At 37.9% G+C, this 22930-nt stretch overlaps 1 protein-coding gene across 1 annotated transcript in view; it reads left to right on the top strand.

The window, feature by feature from the left end:
* Nucleotides 1-22930, top strand: part of MDGA2 (MAM domain containing glycosylphosphatidylinositol anchor 2) — a gene marked incomplete at both ends in the record, with an annotated part of 636181 nt that overhangs the window by 317740 nt on the left and 295511 nt on the right. The window contains one exon of the mRNA XM_083348686.1: nucleotides 16352-16484. Coding sequence (XP_083204812.1) covers nucleotides 16352-16484 — 133 coding nt within the window. The remainder of the gene's footprint in view (nucleotides 1-16351; nucleotides 16485-22930) is intronic.

Genomic DNA, 22930 nt, shown 5'->3' with positions numbered 1-22930 from the left:
AGATAAGAGATTTAAAAGAAGGAAGCAAGTAGGAATTGTGCCCAAGTAGTTTGAGATGCTGCCCCTGTTTTCATTTTTAATGGATGGTATTATTCATGAATTGCTAATACATGCAGCATTGCATGTTAAACTTAGAGATTGTAAGTATGCAAGCTATCAGGGCTGCTAACAAAGGCCTGACTCTACCTACTTCTTTGCCAACTCCTGGGATCAAGTCATAAGAATCTGTGAAAGGAAACAAATGAGACGCTGAGTGTACAATCAGCACCCAAGCACAATACCACTTGCAACTTTTGTAGATAATTTTCAGTTAATAGCTTTGAAAGCCCCATCACTTTGGTCCTTTATTATACTTGACAGGTTTGTATTGCCCAAAATCACTAGCAGAACCTTGCAGAAAAATAAGGAGGCTGGAATCATAGGGTGAGAAGGGATTTGACTCTTTCTCTCCCTGTTATATTGCACTAACCACCATCTGAGTAAAATCATAGAAACGTCATGCTATTCTATATTCATTTTTTTTGCATGCTGGATTAATTAGCATGACTTGAGGAGTAATATCCCATACAAATAGAGTTAACTTGATAGTATTTATTTACCTGTGATTATCCCAAGATTGGGAAAACTGCTTTCAGGCTTGATCTGTAAAATAATTGTGAAGGTTAAGTATAAGAGCTAGTTTGGTCTAGTTGTTAAGGCACCAGACTAGAAAGTGAGACACCATGAATTTTATTCCTGCCTTAGCCATGAAAGTCATCTGGGTGATCTTGGGCCCAATTCATTATGGAGAAAATAAGAGGAGAAAAGTGTATTGGATATGTCCCCAGTCTTGAGTTATCTGTAAAATAAGAAAGGTTGAATACATTCATACATACATACATACATACATACATACATACATACATAGTATTGAGTCTTTGTTCTAGAATCTTCCCATCTAGATTTCTACTGCTGCCCATGTGAACAAAAGAATACTGGTGAGTCAGATACAGAAAATTTCCAAGAAGAAATATTTGAACACAAGCCAATAAAACAAAAAAGGATTATGGAAAGTAAAAGAGAACATTTAATGAGATACAAAGCAAACTATATCCTTTATATATATATAAATTGTTTGCAATTAGCATATTCTATAACCTGGGAGAGAAAAATCTACCACTTTTAGGCTCTGTTTATGGATATCTATCAACAACAAGACCCAAACTATTGAATATTGGACAAAGACTATAAAAGTCGAATATACACTGAAGTCAGTTCTGTTGCAAGTAATGGGTACCTCAGATTTTTCCCACCTGCAGATTGTTTAGCTATATCTGTTGAATACATTTCTTTACCAGCTTTGATATAAACTTGCACCAGTGATTTCATTATATAGATGCTGGCTTTGGTAATTTTTGAGATCTTTTCATACAGGTTTTGGCTCTTTTAACATAGCAGTACAATAATATTTTAATACAAAAATAAACTTTTTATCTCACTTTATTGCTAAAATGCAAATTATACATTCAAGGGAGAATGGATTATATCCAAATACTCCTTGGCATAATTACAGAAATTGGGACAAGAACTTCCATTGCTAAAAGATGAGGTTGTTAAGTAAGCCTGATTTTACTACCTCATTTTCCCATTGTCATTAAGCGAATCACACATTTAAGTGAAACCAGCTTCCTCTATTGACTTTGTTTGGCAGAGGCCCCCTGGAAAGGTTGCAAATAGCAATCACGTGACCTCAAGATGCTGTAATTGTCATAAATACATGCCAGTTGCCAAGTGCCAAATTTCACGAACGCTTAAACTAATGCTTAACTTAAACAGGGACATATGAAGATTTCTAAGAGAAAAATAAACATAGTAGAGAAAGGAAGAGAAAATGAAAGTGTAATGGAAAGTATCAGAAGCTCAGTACTCATAAACATAATGCCATTTTGAAGGGCTTAAAGCAACTTCTCATATAGTAATTCAGTTGAATTTTTAACTAGTCAGTTAGTTAACAATTTCTGTTAATAATTAAAATCAATTAATTAAATGTTAGGGGGCACAATGGAAAGTACCCATTTTACTAACCTCAGAAGGGTGGAAGGCTGAGTCAACCTTGAGCCAGTGAGAACCGAATTCCTGGCAGTGGGAATGCAGAATTAGCCTGCAATACTACATTCTAACCACTTTCCTGTCACATATAGTCAGAGACTGAGCTTTAGCTCAATTTTTCACTGCCACGTTGCTATTTTGTTGTTGTTGTGAAAATGGATGCAAATAGGCCAACTGATTCTCTGTGAGCATTTAATTAAAACTGAAGGGCTCCTTGTGAGCCAGCATTCCTTGCCTAATAATGCCATGATACGGAAATGTTTATTATTATCTCCTTTATTAGATAAGTTCTCACTGGGTTATATGATGTGTCACATTAAATTAGATTCCATTTTGGAAAGTGTTTGGTTTTCAGGTTGCTGCCTGGGATTCATTTTCTGCTTTGAATTTAATGAACAAATCAAGTTGCCATGTTGATAACTAAAGGCTTATCACTAACCTTTCTATATTTACCAGAGGTCAGCTTGAATTAGTGTCTCTCTCTCTGGGCAAGCAGGAGATAGAAAAAAATGTTTATAAAAAGGATAAGGTATAATTAAAGGTTTAGGAATTATACTTGCATTTCTCACATATTCCTATATAGGTTGACTTAAATCTCAGTGGTATATACCATGCATTTAGAAAGCATTATAGCACCTCTTTCAGAGGACAGAGGGGGAAAAAAGGAATCTTGAGTAGGTAGGCTAGGAATAAGCAATTATCTTCAGGACCTTCTACTAGACAGAATGCATAGAATAGAATAGAATAGAATAGAATAGAATAGAATAGAATAGAATAGAATAGAATAGAATAGAATAGAATAGAATAGAATAGAATAGAATGGAGTGGAGTGGAGTGGAGTGGAGTGGAGTGGAGTGGAGTGGAGTGGAATGGAATGGAATGGAATAGGAATAGGAATAGGAATAGGAATAGGAATAGGAATAGGAATAGGAATAGGAATAGGAATAGAGCTGGAAGGGACCTTGGAAGTCTTCTAGTCCAGCCCCCTGCTCAATATGTTTATATGTTGATAAACAAAGCAGTTAGGGATTTTGTAAAATCTTTCTTGCAATCAACTGCAAAGTTATCTTAAATGTAGAGATGATATAGAGACAGATAGGAGAGAGAGAGAGAGAGCTAGAAGGCAGAGAAATAAATAGAGATGAGAGAGATGATGATGATGATGATGATGATGATGATGATGATGATGATAGAGCGAGAGAGCAAGCACAACATGGGAGAGAGAACCCTAACCTCACAGGGTGACTCAGTTTATCCTGAGTACTGAACCTTGCAGAATGAGATTGTAGAGAACAGACTTAATCATTTAAATGGAGAGAAAGAAAAAGGAGGGCAGGAATCTAAGGAAGTAAAAGTCTTACAGGAAGTTGTATTTTCTTTACATTCCTAAAACTGGGTATCTCAGGATTTCATTTTGTGGCTTTTAATATCTGACTGGCCAACTCAAAATGCTGAGCTTTTTTAAACTTATTTTTATTTTATTCCAAAAGAGAGAAAATACAAAATTCCCAACGTTTTTAACAGACACAAACAACAACAACAGCCCCCCAACAAAACAAAGACATTAAACAAGTGTATTAAAAAAACACTAACACATATGGACATATTATTCGCCCTAACTGAATACTGTTAAATATATTACAACATTAGTTTTCCACCCCCCTGCAAAACAGGCCCCCCATTTTTTTAAACTGCTAATTCTATTTGCAGATTATTAACTTGTCATCCATCTACTGTATTAATGACCAAACAGTTAACAGGTGGAAGAATAATAAAAAAGGCAACAATGAAATTTCAAAACCCTATGTTAACAAATTGTTATTGTAATCAAGTCATAGAAAATTTACCATGGCTTCTTATCTGTCCCAAATTGTCCCAACAGTTAACATTGGTTCATCCTAGATCAAATATCCATGAGTGTTTCTTAATATCATCTCTTATCAAATGCTGTTTTCTATGTGAAGTTTTGATTGGCCAACCAGGATTTTTATTTTATTATTGTTTTTATCCCACCTTTAGATGGGATTTTTTAACTCCTACCTTTATTACTTTTATAAGCAACTTAAGGTAGTGAACATAAATAATACTCTTTCCTCCTCCTATTTTCGACACAACAACCGTGTGCACTGGATTGGGCTAAGAGAGTGACTGGCCCAAAGTCACCTAGCTGGCTTTTATACCTAAAGTGGGACTAGAACTCACAGTCTCCCAGTTTCTAAGCCAGCACCTTAACCATTGCACCAAACTGGCTCTCTTATGTTATAATGATCCATGTTAGTGTCTGAAGTTCCTCTTTCTACTAAGGGGTGGGGAAGAGTCACCAAATGCAGTTTATCAGTTGCTAACTAGTGACAGCATAAGGCTGACTTTGACAGAAGCTAAGCAGGGAGGAAGTTGTATTTAATAGGAGGGTACCATTATTTGACAGTAGAAACCTCATTCATAGTAAAACATCAAGTTATGTCTTTAATGGCTGAAAAATGCTATGCCACTGAAAGATTGCCAGGACTATAATGGTACACCATAACCAATCTCTTATAGCAGGTGACAGCATACTTCACTGGTATTAGGGAAGCTAAAAAGGGTTAGATCTGGTTAGTTTTGGGATGGGAAATTAGGAAATACCAGGCTTATAGGTTAAGGGTGCATGCCCATTTTGGTAGTAAGTCATGATAGTTGTTCAGAGAAGTGCCCCCTTTCCCCATTGCAGCTGTTAAACAGAGTAGGGGGGTGCCTCAAAGGTGAGGGAAACCTTGGGAGGTCTAGCACAGGGCCAGCCTGCACTCCATCACCTCCCTAGCCAGGGCCAAATGGGGTGGGATGGGAGGGGGAAGATAGGCGGGGAGGGGGGCCAGAGCATCCTTGCAGTCAGGCATAAGGTCAAGCAGATTGCCAAGCACCAAAATTTTGCTCATGTGACATATGGGCTGCTGCAGCAGCCATAAAATTGGAAGGAGTCATAAGTCTCTTTCTTCAGCTCAGTCATAATTTTGAACTATCACTGAATGAACAGTCATAAGTTGAGAACTACCTGTGCTGTCCTGCTCACACACCAATACACCACAGGAGGAATGAGAAGTCTTTATTGAGTAATACAAGCCTAAATTTGTAATCTCCAGCAGTTGCTAAAGTCCACACGTGCACCAATGAGTCTGAATGATGGCTCCAAGGACTTAAGAGAAGGGAACAGTCCCCTGTTCAGCCAAGCCCTCCCACCCCCAAAATCTAACTTCAATCACTAGGCAAGTCCAAGGGAAAGTAAAAAGTAGCCCCCTTAACGAGGTCAGGTAAAATCCACAATCCAGAGTAAATCCGCAAGGCATGAAAGTCAAGGCACGGTCCAAGGTTTGAGATTGCAAGTTCAAGGCAAGAATCCAGACAATGCAGAAACACACAGAAGAGCAACACATTGTGTCAGTGTTGTTTCCCTTTTTTGGCCAGTTTAAATACCATTTCTACCCATTGCAAGGAGTGAGGCTGCTGCCTCGTAAGTAGTCGGGCAGACCGTTGTTGCTCCTGTCTTCTCTTGGCCCTGTGTGTTCATGGATTGGAAGGAGAGGGTGGCTCCTCCTCCTTATCTGTGCTGTCCACTGGCAGCTGTGCTTGCACCCTGTCCAAAGCCTCAGGGCTAACCTGTTGCAGCTGCATCTCTATCGGCCTGTACTCAGAGGGCAGCTCATACTGTCACTCCAGTTGTGACTGTTCCATTGATCTGGAGCCTGCTGTTTCCTGATCAGAGTCTCCAGTCACCCTGGACTTCCTGCCGTATCTTCCCCTGAGGAGTCAGGGACCAGCTCATCTTCCTTCTCTGAACTACCGTAGCGTCTGAGGAGGCAGCCGGAGAAGATGCATCCAGAGAGAACATCGCTCTACCTGTTTTTCTATGTTTACATTCTTGCAATGACCCTAAGTTTAGTACATTTGAAGAAAGAGAATCTGTACTGAAAGTTGGTTTTAGTTCCAAAACTTGGGATCATTAAACTTTGTAATTGTAATTTCCTACCATTTTTATTCCCTTGTAAAAGACACTTGTTTTTTTTTTTACCTCTTTCTCAGATGCCTTCAAATTTCCCTAGTCTGTCTTTCAGTTCAGATTTTTTATTTATTGTTGCATGGTGACAGATATTGGTGAGGTTATTTTCTACTTAATATTTCTCCTTTATGGATCCTTATCTGCAAATTTTTCCTAGAGGAAATATTGTCTTCTTTGAGAAAAAATAAGTGGGTGGGCTCATTGCTTGGGGAAGGTGGGTGGGATATTGACAAATGACAGGGAGTGGACAGTACTCACATATCAACTTCTACTTTGGTTTAGTTTCCTCCCCCCCCAACAAAACCTCCAAAACCTATTTAAACAAATCTAAGCAGAGTAATTGATAAAAGGAGGGCACAGTGATCTAAAGTGATAGTTAAGGAGCATCTGATTACCATGAGTAAATTTAAATATCTAAAACTAAACCATTTAGGTGCAAAAGTCTTGAAGGAATTCATAGATTTCTGTTTTGATCTCTGAGAAATTATGGAGGATGGGCATGGTGCCAGATGCTAAAGTGTTATGCTAAACCAACCTGATCACTTTTTAAAAAAATAAAGTGGTCAGTTTAGTTAAGCATAAAAATGATAGACAAATTATTTTGTGAGAATCTGGTAGCAATGACAGCAAAATGTAGGCTGGACTATGTTACCATCCTATGGATATAGAGGACACCCAACAAATATACATTTGTATAAAGCTGGTAGAAAGAGTCAAGTGCCATAACTGTAATGGTATGTGAGAATAACTTTGGGGAGGGGGATAAGAGCCACAACCTGGGAACAATTAGTTCACAAAAGGAATATAGGAGTGGCAAACATTTCAAAAGGTGACAGGGGTCAAATGTACTTTCATACTTGCAAGATTCTGTTAATGTAATCTTACAATAAATGTAACAATAAAGTAGAAATAGTCCATCTAATCTAGTAGTCCATGCTTCCTGTCTGGTCTACCTCACAAGGAACATTTTAAAAAAAGAAAAGAAGACTTTGGCTGCTCAAGAGCAAGCGATTCAAATTAATGCAATCAAAGACTGAATTGAAAAATTGTCAAAGTGCAGATTGTCCAAAGAAGCTGAAGAAACAATAGATCATATATAGCTCATTCAAGAAGATTGTACAAACTGATTATAAACAACAATGTATTGGTCTCCAAAATAATTCACTGGAACATTGATGAAAAATATCAGATGCCAGTAATGAAAAATTGGTAGGAACATAAGAGTTGAAGTAGTTGAAAATAAGTAGGTTAAAATGTTGTGGGATTTCTGAATGGAAAACTGGTAAAGTCTTGGCTCATAACACATCAGATTTAAATTGTGGTTGAAAAGAGCAAAGTGTAGATAATTGTGTCAATACACAGGGACAGTAGAATACAAAACAAAGAATTGGAAAAGATGACAAAATTTCCATCTATCAATTATAGAAGAGTACACTGCTTGGATCTGAACATACAGTATACTATGCTGATATTTTAGGACAGGGCTTTTCAACCTTTTCACTCATTGTACCACTGTTAGGATATGGCAACATCCAAGTACCATCAGTCGCCTAGCAAGGTGCCAAAAACTTGATGACCAAAAAAAAAAAAGGAAAAAAGTGATGAAGTACAGGTAGCCCTCGACTTACAACAGTTCACTTAGTGACTGTTCGAAGTTATAATGGTACTGAAAAAAGTGCCCCCCAAACCACAGCCGAGCAAGACACCTGCCTGCCCGCCCGGCGGCGCTCTTCCTTCTGTCCATGGTTTTCATTGTTGTGAGCATTTCTGTTGAGGATTGGCAGTGGGGGTGTGGGGTGGGGGTGTTTGGTTTTTATTCCTCCCCCCGTCTGCTGGGTGGTTGCAGCAGCTTTTGGTCACTTCACATGACCCTGGGACACTGTGACCATCATAAATATAAATCAGTTGCCAAGCATCTGAATGTAAATCACAAGACCCTGGAGATGCTGCAACATTCCAGCTGATCAGTGCTTCTTCTGGGCTTACCAGAAGCACCAGGATCAGTGCCGAGCTCCAGCTGGAGCCTGGTGCTGATCCTGGTGCTTCCGCTGAGTCCTGACAGCCCTTCACCTCCAGCAATCTCTAGCTCAGGCTTGTGTGATGCTGCCACCAGTTCAGCTCATTCCCCTCCCCCACTACCACTTCTCTAGGATGGCCACGTACCACCTGCCAGGTGCCAATGTGCCACAGGTGGTACCCGTACCACTGGTTGAAAAGCCCTATATTAGAATATCTTAGGTTCTTGGTGCTTGTGTGAAGACCAAGACCAGCTAAAGAACTGGCAGCTGTGATTTCACTTTGTTATGTTATAACCTGCTTAACCTAGGTTCTTAAGAAGATCTCAGTAGGTGGATAAAAATGCCATATCCAGTCTCAACATCTATTTGATTGTGCGAGCAACAATAATCTGTAAGAATCAGCAACTATGCAATGTAATCCAGGCATATAAAGCCTCATTCAATTGGGGTTATTAATGGGGCCAAGAATTTATTACAGCCACTAAAATGATCAAGCCATGACTTCTCTGGCTTTAGGACACTGAAGAATCAGGGGTCAATTGGAAATTAAATTTGAACAAAATCCAATAGATCCTCAATGGATCAGAACCTACTAGAATGAAATATAGTTTGAAAATGAGACTCTGTATGCAGTGACTCATTCTCCATTCATAAAATAAGTTTTGTTCTATGTGATGTAGCTTTGAAATAAATATTTTGAGAGAGAAGTAATAAATAATAGTCAAATATTATTTAAATGTAATGCTTGTACATTTATTTTTAAATACTTTAAAATAGGGGGAAATTGTCTTATTAATGAGTGCATTCAAAAGGAAAACAAACTGGGAACAGATACTTTTGTTTGTCCCTGCTACTAATGTGATGTATTCTTCTAGGAATAGGAGCTATTCAATTCAAAACTATTTAGTTTCACATCTCAGTGGTGCAATACAATTCCACAAACTGCTAGCATACAGAGGGAGCAAAAGGCCAGCCAATTCCAAAGTAAAATTAGAGCGGATCCCCCAGTTTAAATTCAATCCACATTGTGAAAATTTCTACCATTTATTAAAATATTTTTCAGCCAATTTGAGTAATTAGACTTATTATGCCTAATGGCTTAATTAGCATAAACACAGCTAATATAATCTCATAATTGAGCACTGCAATTACAATATGGAATGATTATGAAAATTATTGGGGGAGTTGGGGGTGGGTAACATGATTATTGTCTCATCTGGTCCCAATCCTGTCAATACAGTTGAGAATTTCCACTATACATTAAAATATTTCATGTTCAAATGTATTAATTTCAACTAGTGCTATGCCAAAATGTTATTTTGCATTTTGATTTTAACCATTCTTATTCATGGTGATAGAAAAGACCAAACCATGGTGAGATTCTTATAAGAGGATTGTAGAGTGCTTGCCATTATCACATTGAGACATGTCCATAATTATTCTACCCTTGATTGTACAATCACATCTATGGTAGTCAACATTTTTCCTAACTTCTCACATTTCATACGATCAAGAGTATTGAAAGGGATCTTGCAGATAATCTGACTTATTGCTCTGAACTTAGCAGAATTTACTACTATAGCATGGGTGTCAAACTTGATAGCATCACATGGTGTATTATAACATATTGTGATGGGTTTTTTTTGCCTTTGCGAGTTTCTGTTTAAATGCTTCCTGTGAAGGAGAATCAACCAATTCCCAAAGCAGTCTGTTCCATTACTGAACAGCTCTTATCATTAGGATTTTTTTTCTTGATGTCTAATTAAAATCTGTTTCCTTGTAATTTAATTCCATTGGTTTTTTTTTCTTTATTTCATAAACCAAACCTGATCAATTCTACTCCTTCTTCTACATGACAGACCTTCTAATACTTGAAGACAGCTATGTCTCCCCATGGCTGTTTCCCCATGCTAAATGTGCTCAGTTCCTTCAAACATTCCTTATAGTTTTCATCCTGTGTTCCTTAACCTCTTGGTTGTTGTCCTCTATGAAATGTTCCAATTTCTCAGTACATTGGGTGCCATACGAAAAACTATTGGATAGCACTTAGAAAATGGGCACATTGACAAAATTTATATCGGTCAATTACAAAAGGTCACAACTGCTTGGATCACACATACATTACACTGATACACAGCTGTGACTTCACATTGTTGTGAAAAGATATTAATTGTGTAACAACCATAATAATTTATTAAATTTATAGGCTACTAGACCATTAGTAACTCTGGACAGTTTACAATTATTACAAACAGTTAAGAACAAAGAACAATACAAAAACAGCTGAAGGGGGGGGAACAAGGGGAAAGAAAACAAATCTAGAGGGGGGGAAAAGAAAGAAAAGGAGTATCAATTGTCCTCACCACAGGCCTACATGAAGAGACAGGTTTTTAGGATCCTTCAAGATACCAGTAGGGTGGGAGATGTTCAATTCTTGAAGGAGGAAGGGCTTCATTCCAGAGGACAGATACTGCTACAGAAAAGGAACACGTTTGGGAACCCATTATTTAAATGATGGCCCATGGAATGCACCAACTCTACTAAATCAAAAAGGCTGGGCAGAAACTTTGAGAGATAAGCTGTCCCTCAATTATCCAAGCCTGTGACCTGAAGCATATGAGACAATATATTATCCCCCCCACCCTCATTTCATTTTCTTACATGCTTGCAGTTGGGAATACATTTACTGTATAGCAAAACTAAGCACATTGATTTGTGCTTCTTAGATTGTAAGCCGCCCTGAGTCTTCAGAGAAGGGCGGGATATAAATGGGATTAAAAAACAACACAAAACAAAAAACAACAACCCTGGGTTTAGCCATCAATTGTTATCATCTTAGGTCTCTCTCTGTGTCACCTCCTGGTCCATCATCAGGACAATTGTTCACAAATAGTTAATGGCTTGGAATATAACCAACTGCTTGGTTCTATCTTTTGGTCAAATGATCCATTGTGAAACTATTATTAAGAGATTGGAAAGATGCTAGATGCCATGCCTTACTGGCTTTCTTTACCTTGTTATACTCTAAAAAGATAGCATTTTATCTTGCAATATGCCAAATGATGTGTTCCTTTTGAGAGTGTTGTTGTCTCGTGGAGACCATGTTGCCTTCTCTTGGAGTAGCAAATAATCTCAAATTTTAAACTTGTATATACACCTTCCTATTTGGGGGTTAACTTGACTTATTTCACTTTATTAAAAATGGCTCTGTGTTTGATGGCATGTGCTGGAAATAATTCTCTAGGGCAAGCTTTCCTATGGTAAAGGGAGGGTGCACAGGAGCAACAATTGGCAAACCTTGCCTACTGTTGCACACTCTGTCTAAAAGTAAATTGGCCCAGGAAACCATTTTTAAATTAGAACAATTTGATCTCTGCATCTTCAGATTACAGGTAGTCCTCAACTTACACAATTGGGACCAGAACCTTTTTTCCCCCCATGGTTGCTAACTGATTCATTGCAGTTCTTAAGTGAATTATGTAACTGTTAAGCAAATCCAGCTTCCCCCATTAACTTTGCTTGTTGGAAGCCAACTGGGAAGGTTGCAAATGCCAATCACCTAATCCTGGGATGCTGCAACTTTTGTAAATAGATGCTAGTTGTGAAGCACCCAAATTTTGATTGTGTGACTGTTTGGATGCAGTTACGGTGGTAAGTGTAAGAACAAGTTTTAAGTAACTTGTTTTTCAGCATTGCTGTAGCTTCAGTCACTAAATGAATGGTTCTATGTCAGGGGTAGGCAACCTTGGCTCTTTTATGACTCGTGGACTTCAACTCCCAGAATTCCTGAGCCAGCATAGTTGAAGTCCACGAGTCATAAAAACCCAAGGTTGCCTAGCCCTGTTCTATGTCAAGGACTACTATAGTTCAAACTCTACTTCAACCTGGGCTCTTTCCAAAGATGCAACAAGCAATGTACATTGAATCTTCAAAGCCGCATAGTACATTTCAGAGTACAAAGCAGATGCATAGGTCAATAAAATTGATTTGATGTGACCTGGATGGCTTGCTTATGCCTTTTCTTTGCCTGTGCCCCTGCTGGTTTCCTCTTGTACAGCCATAGCTCCATTGAGTGCAAACATTGTGGTCACAGCTGCATTGTAGTTGGTTACGAAAGCAGTGGCATAAGAAAGAATCTGTGCCTAGTGAGGCAAATACAATTTCTAGCACTGAACCACCTGCCTGGGTCTCCAGCAGACTTTCTCCTCCCAATGATCAAACAGAAAAGAGAGAACTTCCCTGTAAACACTTTTACACCTCCCAATTCCTTGCTACAGTGTCAGGGCACAACTTAACTTATGAACATCCTTCCTCCTTTCAATCCTCTCATAGAACCAGATTCCACACCCGCAGCCTAAGGTGAATCTGTGCACCAGAACATCCAAGAAACAGGCACAGGTCTTCCAAACACCAGATCTATTTTATTTATTTAAGAAAATTAAATGGCCGCCCAACTCACTCTCAGCAACTTCAGAGTTATGTTACCTGGATTCACCAAAATCACTCCCCATTTTAAAAACTTTCAAGGGTTGGATATTGCTAAGAAATTGGATGCTGCATCAATAATTCCTCTGCCTAAAAGATTAATAATCCAAGTGAAATTAAATGAACAATTACACAAATCTAGGAATCTGGGACTTATATTGAACTGTATGTGACTTGAGTCTGAAATCAAACTTGGAAAATTATCTGAGACTGATTGTTTTAGCAGATTTTGAATTGCCTGGATACTAACATCAGGTGATGGTTGTGTTTATCTTCCATCCTAAACAAAAACCCACTAAGCCTTTTGTGTAGACTGCAGTAGCTACATTAGTGTACAAAAAAGAGCTTACATCAGGGAAGTGTTCATCTTAAAAGCCTACACTGGGAAAATTAGTATTAGAAGGAATGATTGTGGAGGAAATTTGCATTTAAAATAAGTTCCTAAGCATTTTACATTAAAAGCTACATAAATCAGGGGACTGTGTGTCCAAAGCAATTTACAAATATAAATGAATACAGATTGCTCCTGTGGATTAAAAGGAAAGAAAAAAAAACCATGAAATATCCCAATGAAATGAATTATTTCCCTTCTAATACAAGCATGAAACAGGTCTAGGTTTTTACAGACCTGCATATACAGTATCTTGTGTTGAAACCTTGTTCTGAAAATAGATGTATAAAACTAGGGTGTCATCATATGTCTACTCTACTACCTTTACCTTTGGCCAACTGAATAAGAATTCTGGCTTCAACTTCATGCCATTTCTGGATTCTCCTCTAGATCTCATTATAGCTTGTCATATTTCCAAAAACAAACAAACAAACAAACAAACAAACAAACCCACTCCTGTCTTCCTGAAAAAGCTTACTCATATCTTCCTACCTTCCAGGAGGATTTTTTTAAACTGATAAACTCACTTTATATTGAGATGAGGGTTTTATCACTCCTTGCTGCTCAGCTAATCTCAATGTACACATGTTGTACTTTGACAATAAAAGGTTTATTATTTATTATTATTATTTTATTTATTTATTTATTTATTTACATTTATATACCGCCCTTTCCCTGAGGACTCAGGGCGGTTTACAGGGAATTAAAAAAATCCACCATACAAAAGTTAAAAACCAAATTAAAAAATATTAAATTGACCCTGTACACTTAAAACCCCAATTATTATTTATTATTATTATTAAAGTGCCCTTTTGCAATACATACCTCATGTGTTGTTCACTCTCTCAGTAGAATTTCTCTGGTGACTTTCAGTGTTCAATCTGTACGCAAAAACCTTATAGCTTCTTTCTCTGGTTTCATATAGATTGGGGTGATGCCATTCTCCATACCATTAGTCATGGTCAGAAGAAAATAACCTAATATTAAACTGATCTGTAGCAGTCTATACAGTCTGTGAAGATTCTCAGTCATCCAGGTCATAGTTATCCCAATGGTGCTTTTTCACCACGCAACTGGACTTTCTTGTTTTTCTTGTTTTACTTCTCATGGAATAAGGGTCTTCAGCTCTGACTGGATGGTGGGGAATGGAAGGATTTATAGTCCTTGCAGACAGCTTGTCATCTATAATACAGTCTACAACAATACATAGATATTGATCTCTCCTGCTGCCTCAAATTAAGAAGCATTCAGCCCATTCAGGCATAAAAAAAGATTAAAAAAATTGACTTTTCATTGTGCTGAACCTATGGCCCACAATACTGTAGTTATAGAATCCCCCCCCCCAAATTCTTACAGTAAAACTGGCTTAGCAGAAGCAGTGCCCTTGAATCATGGCCTGCAAGGCTTCAACATTCACTGTTGGTTGGCAAGAAGGCTGACAATTACACTGAGGAATGGTGATTCCTTTGCCTGGGAAGTTTGAAATCAATGTCCATAACTCTTAACTGTAGCAGATCCATTGGGAACTAGAATTTCTCAGGGCAAGGATTCTGGAAATGTAAATAATCAACTGCTACCCAACACAAAATATTGCAAGTGTAAAGCATGGTTTCTCTTGTGTGAGGTTTGCACAGTCTTAGAAGTGTTTCCGATTTAGTCTTAGTATACAGTACAGATTTCTTACTACCTGTGCTGTATCAAATGTCTCAGAAAACGCTATAAAGTACAAGCCATCCAAGAGGGAAGCTAGCAGTTAATTCACACATTGCATTAAGATACTAAGTGGTTTGTTTCCTTTGGGTTGCTTAAGTAATTTGTTTTCTTTTGGATTAAACACCAAGTCATTGACCTACGTTCATTCCGCCAAGACCTGAAGACTTGGCTCTTTGAGCTCTCTGACCCAGGCTGAGAATTTTAACTGGGGTTTTATTTTCAGGGATAATTTAATCTTTTATTTGTCTTTTAACTTGTATTTTGTATTGGTATGATTTTAAAATGCCCTGTAAACCGCCCTGAGTCCTCCGGGAAAGGGCGGTATATAAATCTAATAAAATAAAATAAAATAAAAATAAATAAAATAAATGATGATTTCTGGTTTAGGCTTACATGTGAAACAAAATATTATGATTTGGTTAAAAAGCCATAGTAAAAGCAAACCATTGTTTAGTGTGATGTTTGAATCCAGTAACTTTCTCTCTCTTATTCAATGCAGCATTTTATTAAATAAGGGAAACTAACATAATAGGAAAAAGACTTAATAAGGAAAAGAGGGATATTTGCAGTGCTGATGTGCCATTGAGTAAACTACCTTCCCCCAAACTTCAGTTAGAGAAAAGCAAGAAAAATAATCTCTGCTTGGAAATAAAACAACTGAGCCAATACATATTTTGATTGGATATGTTAAGGCAGTGTTTTTCAAACTTGGCAACTTTAAGATGTGTGAACTTCAATTTCCAGTATTCCCAAGTCATAATGGGGAAGTGTGGGAGTTGAAGTCCATCTTAAAAATTGCCAGTTTAGAATAGAATAGAATAACAGAGTTGGAAGGGACCTTGGAAGTCTTCTAGTCTAACCCCCTCCTCAGGCAGGAAACCCTATACCAGGAGTCTTCCAACATGGCCCTTTTATGACTTGTGGACTTCAACTCCCAGAATTCCTCAGCCAGGCACGCTGGCTGAGGAATTGTGGGAGTTGAAGTCCCCAAATCATAAAAGGGCCAAGTTTGAAGACTTCTGTCCGATACCATTTCAGACAAATGGTTGCCCAATCTCTTCTTAAAAACTTCCAGCGTTGGAAAACCCCACAACTTCTGGATGCAGGTTGTTCCATTGATTAATTGTTCTAACTGTCAGGAAATTTCTCCTTAGTTCCAAATTGCTTCTCTCCTTGATTGGTTTCCATCCATTGCTTCTTGTCCTACCTTCAGGTGCTTTGGGGAATAACTTAATTTGTAGAAACCCCTGAGATATTGGAATACTGCTATCATGAGACCCCTAGTCCTTCTCTTCATTAAACTAGACATACCCAATTCCACCAACCTTTCTTTATAAGTTTTAGCCTCCAGTCCCCTGATCATCTTTGAAAAACACTGTGCCAAAGTAATTGTCCTACAACTTGAGGCCCACCAGATATGTTGGCATTCGATTCCCTTGTCACCGAGAGATGCAGTTGTAGATGTGGAGCAGTTTGAACACATCTGGAAGATGCTAAATTGGAGAAAGTTGCAACATGGGTATCCTTTTAGAATAGACTGCCTTCATGTATTATCTTGCATGTTCTTTCTTGAATTATAATAATGATCTTGCCCTGTGCTAATGTTTCTTCCGCTGGCTACAGGGGGAAACCAAGATTCTGAAGCTGAAGAATCTTCGACCTCAGGACTACGCCAATTACAGTTGCATTGCATCAGTCAGGAACGTCTGCAATATTTCTGACAAAATGGTGTCATTCCGTCTTTCCAACAAAACAGGTATTTTGGGCCTTTTTTTCCTCTCCTGTGCATTAAACCTTTTTTGGGAGGAGGGTGGTGTAAAATATTTAATAAATGATGCTGATGTATCTCTATTGCATTTCCATGCTACAGAGTGGTTCTTTTTAATCATCTGTATTGCATATACAATAACGGTAATACTATTATAATAGGAATGTGTCAGGGACTGGAGCCCTGACTATGCTAACAGCTGTTGATTCTGACATCTTCCTCAGTTGCTGTGTATTTTATGTTTTCTACTTACTGTATGATTAGAATTTTTTTAAATTTATTTTAAGACTGTTCCCTTCCCAGAATCACTATTTGAAATGAGCATCCATACAAACTGAATAAGTAAATACTGTGCACTTTAATACACTTCTGAAGTTTGTTATTATTGTAAGATACCTTAACTAATATTTTTCCCCTGCTACTTTTTCTACTGCTACCTATTCATTCTCTATCTCAGCATTCCTCAACCTTGGCAGCTTTAAGTTGTGTGGACTTCAGTTCCCAGAATTATCCAGCTAGTATGCTGTATCTATCATCAATTCATCCATACGTGAATTTTTTCACATTTCCTTTCAGAGGATGGAGCCATTACAACTGTCTCTGTATGTGATCAGGGTTATAGTTAGGTGTCCTTTTCAAACATGATTTCAGGACAGATATTAAGATTGTTTACAAATGCCTGGGATGGGATAGGATGGAATGGGATCGGATTAGAAGGAGATTTAGGATGATGACCAAAAAGGCTGGATTAGAACTACAAGCCCAGTCCAGTTGAAAGTTGGGGGAATGTTGAAGAAGAACATTCTGCAAGATGAATGTTGTCTTTCATTCAATGAAACAACAAAGGGGAGTTTCTACCTGATGATGCAGTGGTTAGAATGCAATATTGCAAGCTAATTCTGCCCACAGTCTGGAGTTCAATCCTGAGTGAGATCAAGGTTGACTTAACTTTCCATCCTTCCAAGATCAACAAAATAAGAACCCAGATTCTTGGGGGCAATATGGTGATATTGTAAATTGCTCAGAGAGTGCTATACAACCCTATGAAGTGGTATAAAAATCTAAGTCAGGGGTAGGCAACCTTGGCTCTTTTATGACTCGTGGACTTCAACTCCCAGAATTCCTGAGCCAGCACAACTGGAATGGCCTGGGAATGGCATGGGAATTCCTGAGCCAGCACAGCTGGCTCAGGAATTCTGGGAGTTGAAGTCCACGACTCATAAAAGAGCCAAGGTTGCCTACCCGTGGTCTAAGCGATACCGTTATTTTTCCCTTCGTGCTTTAGTTGATCCCAGAACTGTGGGTGCTCCATTATTGAAGATTTTCAAGAAAAGATTAGGCAACCACTTGTCCAGGATGGTATAAGGACTTCTGTTTGGAGCAGGGTGTTGGATTATAAGACTTTCAGCCCTTTGGGGTAGCCTTTCCTTTCCTTTCCTTTCCTTTCCTTTCCTTTCCTTTCCTTTCCTTTCCTTTCCTTTCCTTTCCTTTCCTTCTTTCCTTTCCTTTCCTTTTTTTGTATGTGGGGGAGCAAACTGTTTTGGTGAAGCTGGAGATAACAGGATTTATTTGTTACAGGGCAGAAAAATAATTTATCTTCTTGCTTAGTATTAAGTTTATCATTCCATTTTCACCTGAAAATTAATCTGTAAAAATTTGATTAAATAATTGCTTTATACGGTATGTACCAACCAAAAATGAAATTTAATTACATTTCTCTCAGAGGAAGACTATGTATTCAAGAGGTACCAAACAAGAGTGCACTTTTGCTAGAAATAATGATAGAATCTCCCTGACTAATGAATAAATTGTGATGTAAATAATTTAATCAAGTCTGCCTGTCTAGTGATTTAAATCACCCTGATTTGTTGTGGTAGTTGCTGCTGTTTAGCTCCATTGTATTACATACTGTATTCTCACTTCTTATCCCTTTAAATTTCTATATCTGTAAGGAAGTTGATATGAAATATTTTAGAAAATCGCTTTTTCTTACCATTCCTATCACCATCACCACTAAGCTATTGCTAGCAACTCTTCAGGGTCCAGCCAGAAGTAAATGTCCAGAAATGAAGATGATACTGTGGTGCATACAATGTCCCTTAAGATGGCTTTGATTCAAACCACATGGGGTCTTGAATAGCATACATTAAATAATCTTATTGGTAAATTCATCTCACCTTCCCCAGCTATTGTAATCCAGCCTGAGATAATTGATACAAAATGTTTTTGTTGGAAAATTTGGGATGTTCAAAACATGAATCACCAGCCAAACTTACCAGATTCTCCCTTCTACCCATCCTCTGTCTTTCAAAGATCCTTCGGTTTCATTCAATGAAAAGGAAGGACTTTTTTTTGTTAATAAGCAGCTATTAGATTGAATGTTATTCTGGGTTAAATAAAAGTACATTTTGTTTTGGGATGGACTGAACTTCTGACTTGATAAACATGTTGATTTCAAAGTGACAGTACAAGAAATGGTTTGCCATTGGCTTTGAGATTTTTTTTTAACCTTCCCAATTGGATGTACATAGCTTGAATTTTCTAGTAGTCTCCCATCTTGCTTAACTGTTTAAAATCAGAAGTTCATAAACGTCAACACTTTTAGAAGAGGGTGGCCATCAAGTTACCAGCTGACATAAATGCTGAAAAGGCCCCAACAACAACTAAAAAAAGAGGCTGCCAGGAGAAACTTTTTATGAGTTTCCTACTTTGTGCTTAAGGTGAGGTTTGGGAGGTTATCTGGATTTTGCATAGTGCAGATTGCATATTGGCTTTCCCAGAAAATTATTCTCTCTGGATTTCTTTGTAGTGTCACAAAAACAAAGGTACTGTATGAAATTTCCCAACTTGAAAGAAAGGTTCCACCCAGGATCTAAAGCTAGGTTAGGGGAAGAATATATGGATAACACAAAACCTATCTAAGTTATCTTTTGGGAACTGATTCCTAGTGAGTACATAATTCAAATATTCAGCAAAATTACTTAAAATTGATACATTCAGAATTATAGAATGCCAAATCCAAACTCTCGAGTTGGCATAGAATTAAAACAGCATAAAACAGCATTAGTGATGAAGGTGCTGGCTTAAAACCCAGGAGACTGTGAATTCTAGTCTCACCCTAGGCATGAAAGCCACTGGGTGACTATGGACCAGTGACTCTCAGCCTTTCCCATTTCACAGAATTAATATTGTGTGGGAAAGAGAAGGCAGGCTATTTTGTATTATGATAAATTTAGTTAGCCACATATTAATTTTATGGGGGTTTTAACCCCCTTTGTAGGTTTTTTTCAGATTTTTTTTGATAGATTAGATTTATAGACATAGACATGTAAGTTTTAAAGGCTTTTTCTAAAAAATTGTGTAGTTTATATTCTTTAGTTGCTAAAATTATTGTTTGTGTTTCATCCTTCTTATAGTCTATGACTATAATAAATATTTGATTGATAAGAACCAAGAGTATCAGGCATATTTATAGCTTTGAGTTGTGTATATATGAAAAGACAAGCTAACAACAATATAAACAATGTAAAACCATGTAAGCAAATATAGTGCATTCAGGGGAAAATGTACTTAAGTGACAGCTGTCTGTTCTATAGTAGTCAGAATCACAAATTACTCTGGCTTCTGGCTTTTTTGAAAAGTCAGATGTTGGATGTTTATGATCCATTGCACCAAATAGCTGAAGTGTCTTCCTTTTTCAGTTCTTCGATATTTGAAAAAGCCTCCGTACTCATTGCTAGGATGATGTTTCTCCCATATCTGAATTCTGTGATCACATGTTCTTTCCAAGAAGCACTGGAAAAAAAAAGAATCTCAACAAACAGCTATATATTCTCATTAACACTGTACAGTTTAAGTGTTAAAGTACAGAAAATGGAAGACTTTCTGGCCACCATGGGTATTGGATAAAGTTTTTCAACCTTAGGAGCTTTAAGAATTTCAACACACAGAATTTCCCAAGCAGAACACTGGCTGAGGAATTCTAGGAGTTGAAGTCCACACTTCTTAAAGTTTCTAAGGTTGAAAAACATGTCTAACTACTGTCCTTTGGATTTTTAAGAGACAGAATTCACTTCATTTGGATTCATTTACTCTGTCTGTTGACCCACAAGGCACATGTACAAAGAGTCAATATAACAAATATGTAATGATTTGGCAATGTCCCAGGGCCAGAACCATATGCTAGTCACTGAAATCCACATATTAAGCTTCAGCCTTGATTTGGAAACTCAATATAGACATTTTCTTCTGAATGTTTATGTTAGACTCACCTATCAGGGTTCATTTCTAAGCTACAGAGTGTCTCACCTTCATCTATTATCTGTCATGTTTCTGCAAATACAAGAATCAGAAAACACATTACTTCCAGGCTTCCTCCATTTCAAGGAAGGGAAATTTCTTGTCTTAAATAATCTCTGCTTCTCTTTCTGCATCGTATGAATAAATTTTAATGCTAAATGTCTGATGAAAACCACCCACCCATTTCTGCCATCCATATTCTAACCATTAGCAGTATGCCATAGTTGTTCATTTTTGCTCCAAGGGAAGAAGGTGTGCTCTACTATATGTGTTGTATGAAAGCATGCTGTGGGTATGGAACATAGCCATCAGGTGGCTGTTTTCTAATGTCAAGATTCTCTGAATTAATCAGAAAAAACAATTAAGCAGATGCCATCAGAAACAAATCAGGCATAATGGAGCTTTACAACACTAAACAGAGGTGTAATTGGATTCATTTACACCTACCTAATTCACCAGGATCAGCTGCAGCTTAGCTGTTGGGCTTGACTTTAAGTTACAATTGATTCTGCAGCAGTTACCCAAGAATGATCCAGCAACATTCCTATAAAAGTTAGTTTTTCTTAGTTTCTGATATTTCTTATTCTGAACTGTTTTGTCCTGTTTCTCTCTTAATTTTTGCTCCTTTTCATCATAATCCTGCATAAAAGAAATCTACATTTCTGAACCCATGCTGTTTTCTCCACATATTAAAAGGAGATAGACAGATTGGCCAAAGGATCTTTTCCATGATCTGTCATGAATATACTTTAAAATAGGCATGTCCAACTTGTGGCCCATGGGCCATGTGCAATCCTGGACAGTTAGTAAAGCAGTTCCAGAAGATCATAAATGTTTAACCTTACTATGATTTATATGTATTAACTGTGCTATGTATTATATATTTGGCCCAAGACAATTTGTCTTCACACTCATGTGGCCTAGGTAAGCCAAAAGGCTGGTTTAAAATGTAGTTATTATATTTTATTTATTTTATTTTTATTTATTTTAATTCCATTTATATCCCGCCCTTCTCCGAAGACTCAGGGCGGCTTACAAGCTTAGCAGTAGCCTTCATTCTATGTATATGCCTGCTTATTAGGGCTTTCACACACACCCCCAAGCGGCATTATTACAAAGTCAGCTTAATTGCCCCCAACAATCTGGGTCCTCATTTTACCTACCTCGGAAGGATGGAAGGCTGAGTCAACCTTGAGCCTGGTGGGATGTGAACCTGCACTAATTGCAGGCAGCTGGTGTTACTTAAGGAGGCATTAGCCCACTGCTCCACCAACGCTCTAAATATTTGTAGAAGGAAATTATTGTTTGTCACTTGAAGGTTTTTGATGTGGTGCAAGGGCACAGAAGATTACAAGCCATAGCAAGAGTTCACACCTTATGGGACTTTGTCAACATTGCCCTAGCAATGCTAGGAATTATAGTTCATCACCTTCTAGAATATCATGGGTTTCCTGTCTTGGAATATTATTATATAATTAATAATTAGTTGTGGTGGCTCAATGACAGTATTGCAGGCTGCCCATTGCCAGGAGTTTAATCCTGACTGGTTCAAGATTGACTCAGCGTTCCATCTTTCTGAGGTCAGTAAAATGAGGACCCAGATTGTTGGGGCCTTACACTGACTCTGTAAACTACTATAGAGCACTATATAAGTCTAAGTGCGATTGCTATTATTAACTGCTTCAATCAATCAATCAGAATAAAGCTGGAAGGAACCTTGGAGGTCTTCTAGTCCAACCTCCTACTCAAGCAGGAGATCCTATACTATTCCAGGCAAGTGGCTATCCAGTCTTTTCTTAAAAACCTCCAGTGATGAAGCAGCCACAGTTTCTGGAGGCCAGCTGTTCCACTGGTTAATTGTCTTCACTGTTAGGAAGTTTCTCCTTAGTTCTAGATTGCTTCTCTCCTTGATTAGTTTCCATTCATTGTTTCTTCTCTTGCTTTTTCGTGTTTTTGGAAAATAAGTTGACCCCCTCTTCTTTGTGGCAACCCCTCAAATACTGGAATACTGCTATCGTGTCACTCCTAGTCCTTCTTTTCTCTAGACTGGCCATACCCAATTTCTGCAACTGTTCTTCATATGTTTTTGTCTCCAGGCCCTTAAGCATCTTAGTTGCTCTTCTTTGCACTTTTCC

Source organism: Vipera ursinii (assembly GCF_947247035.1).
Source record: "Vipera ursinii genome assembly, chromosome: 1".
NCBI lineage: Eukaryota > Metazoa > Chordata > Lepidosauria > Squamata > Viperidae > Vipera > Vipera ursinii.
This window is presented reverse-complemented; position numbering and strand designations above follow the sequence as displayed.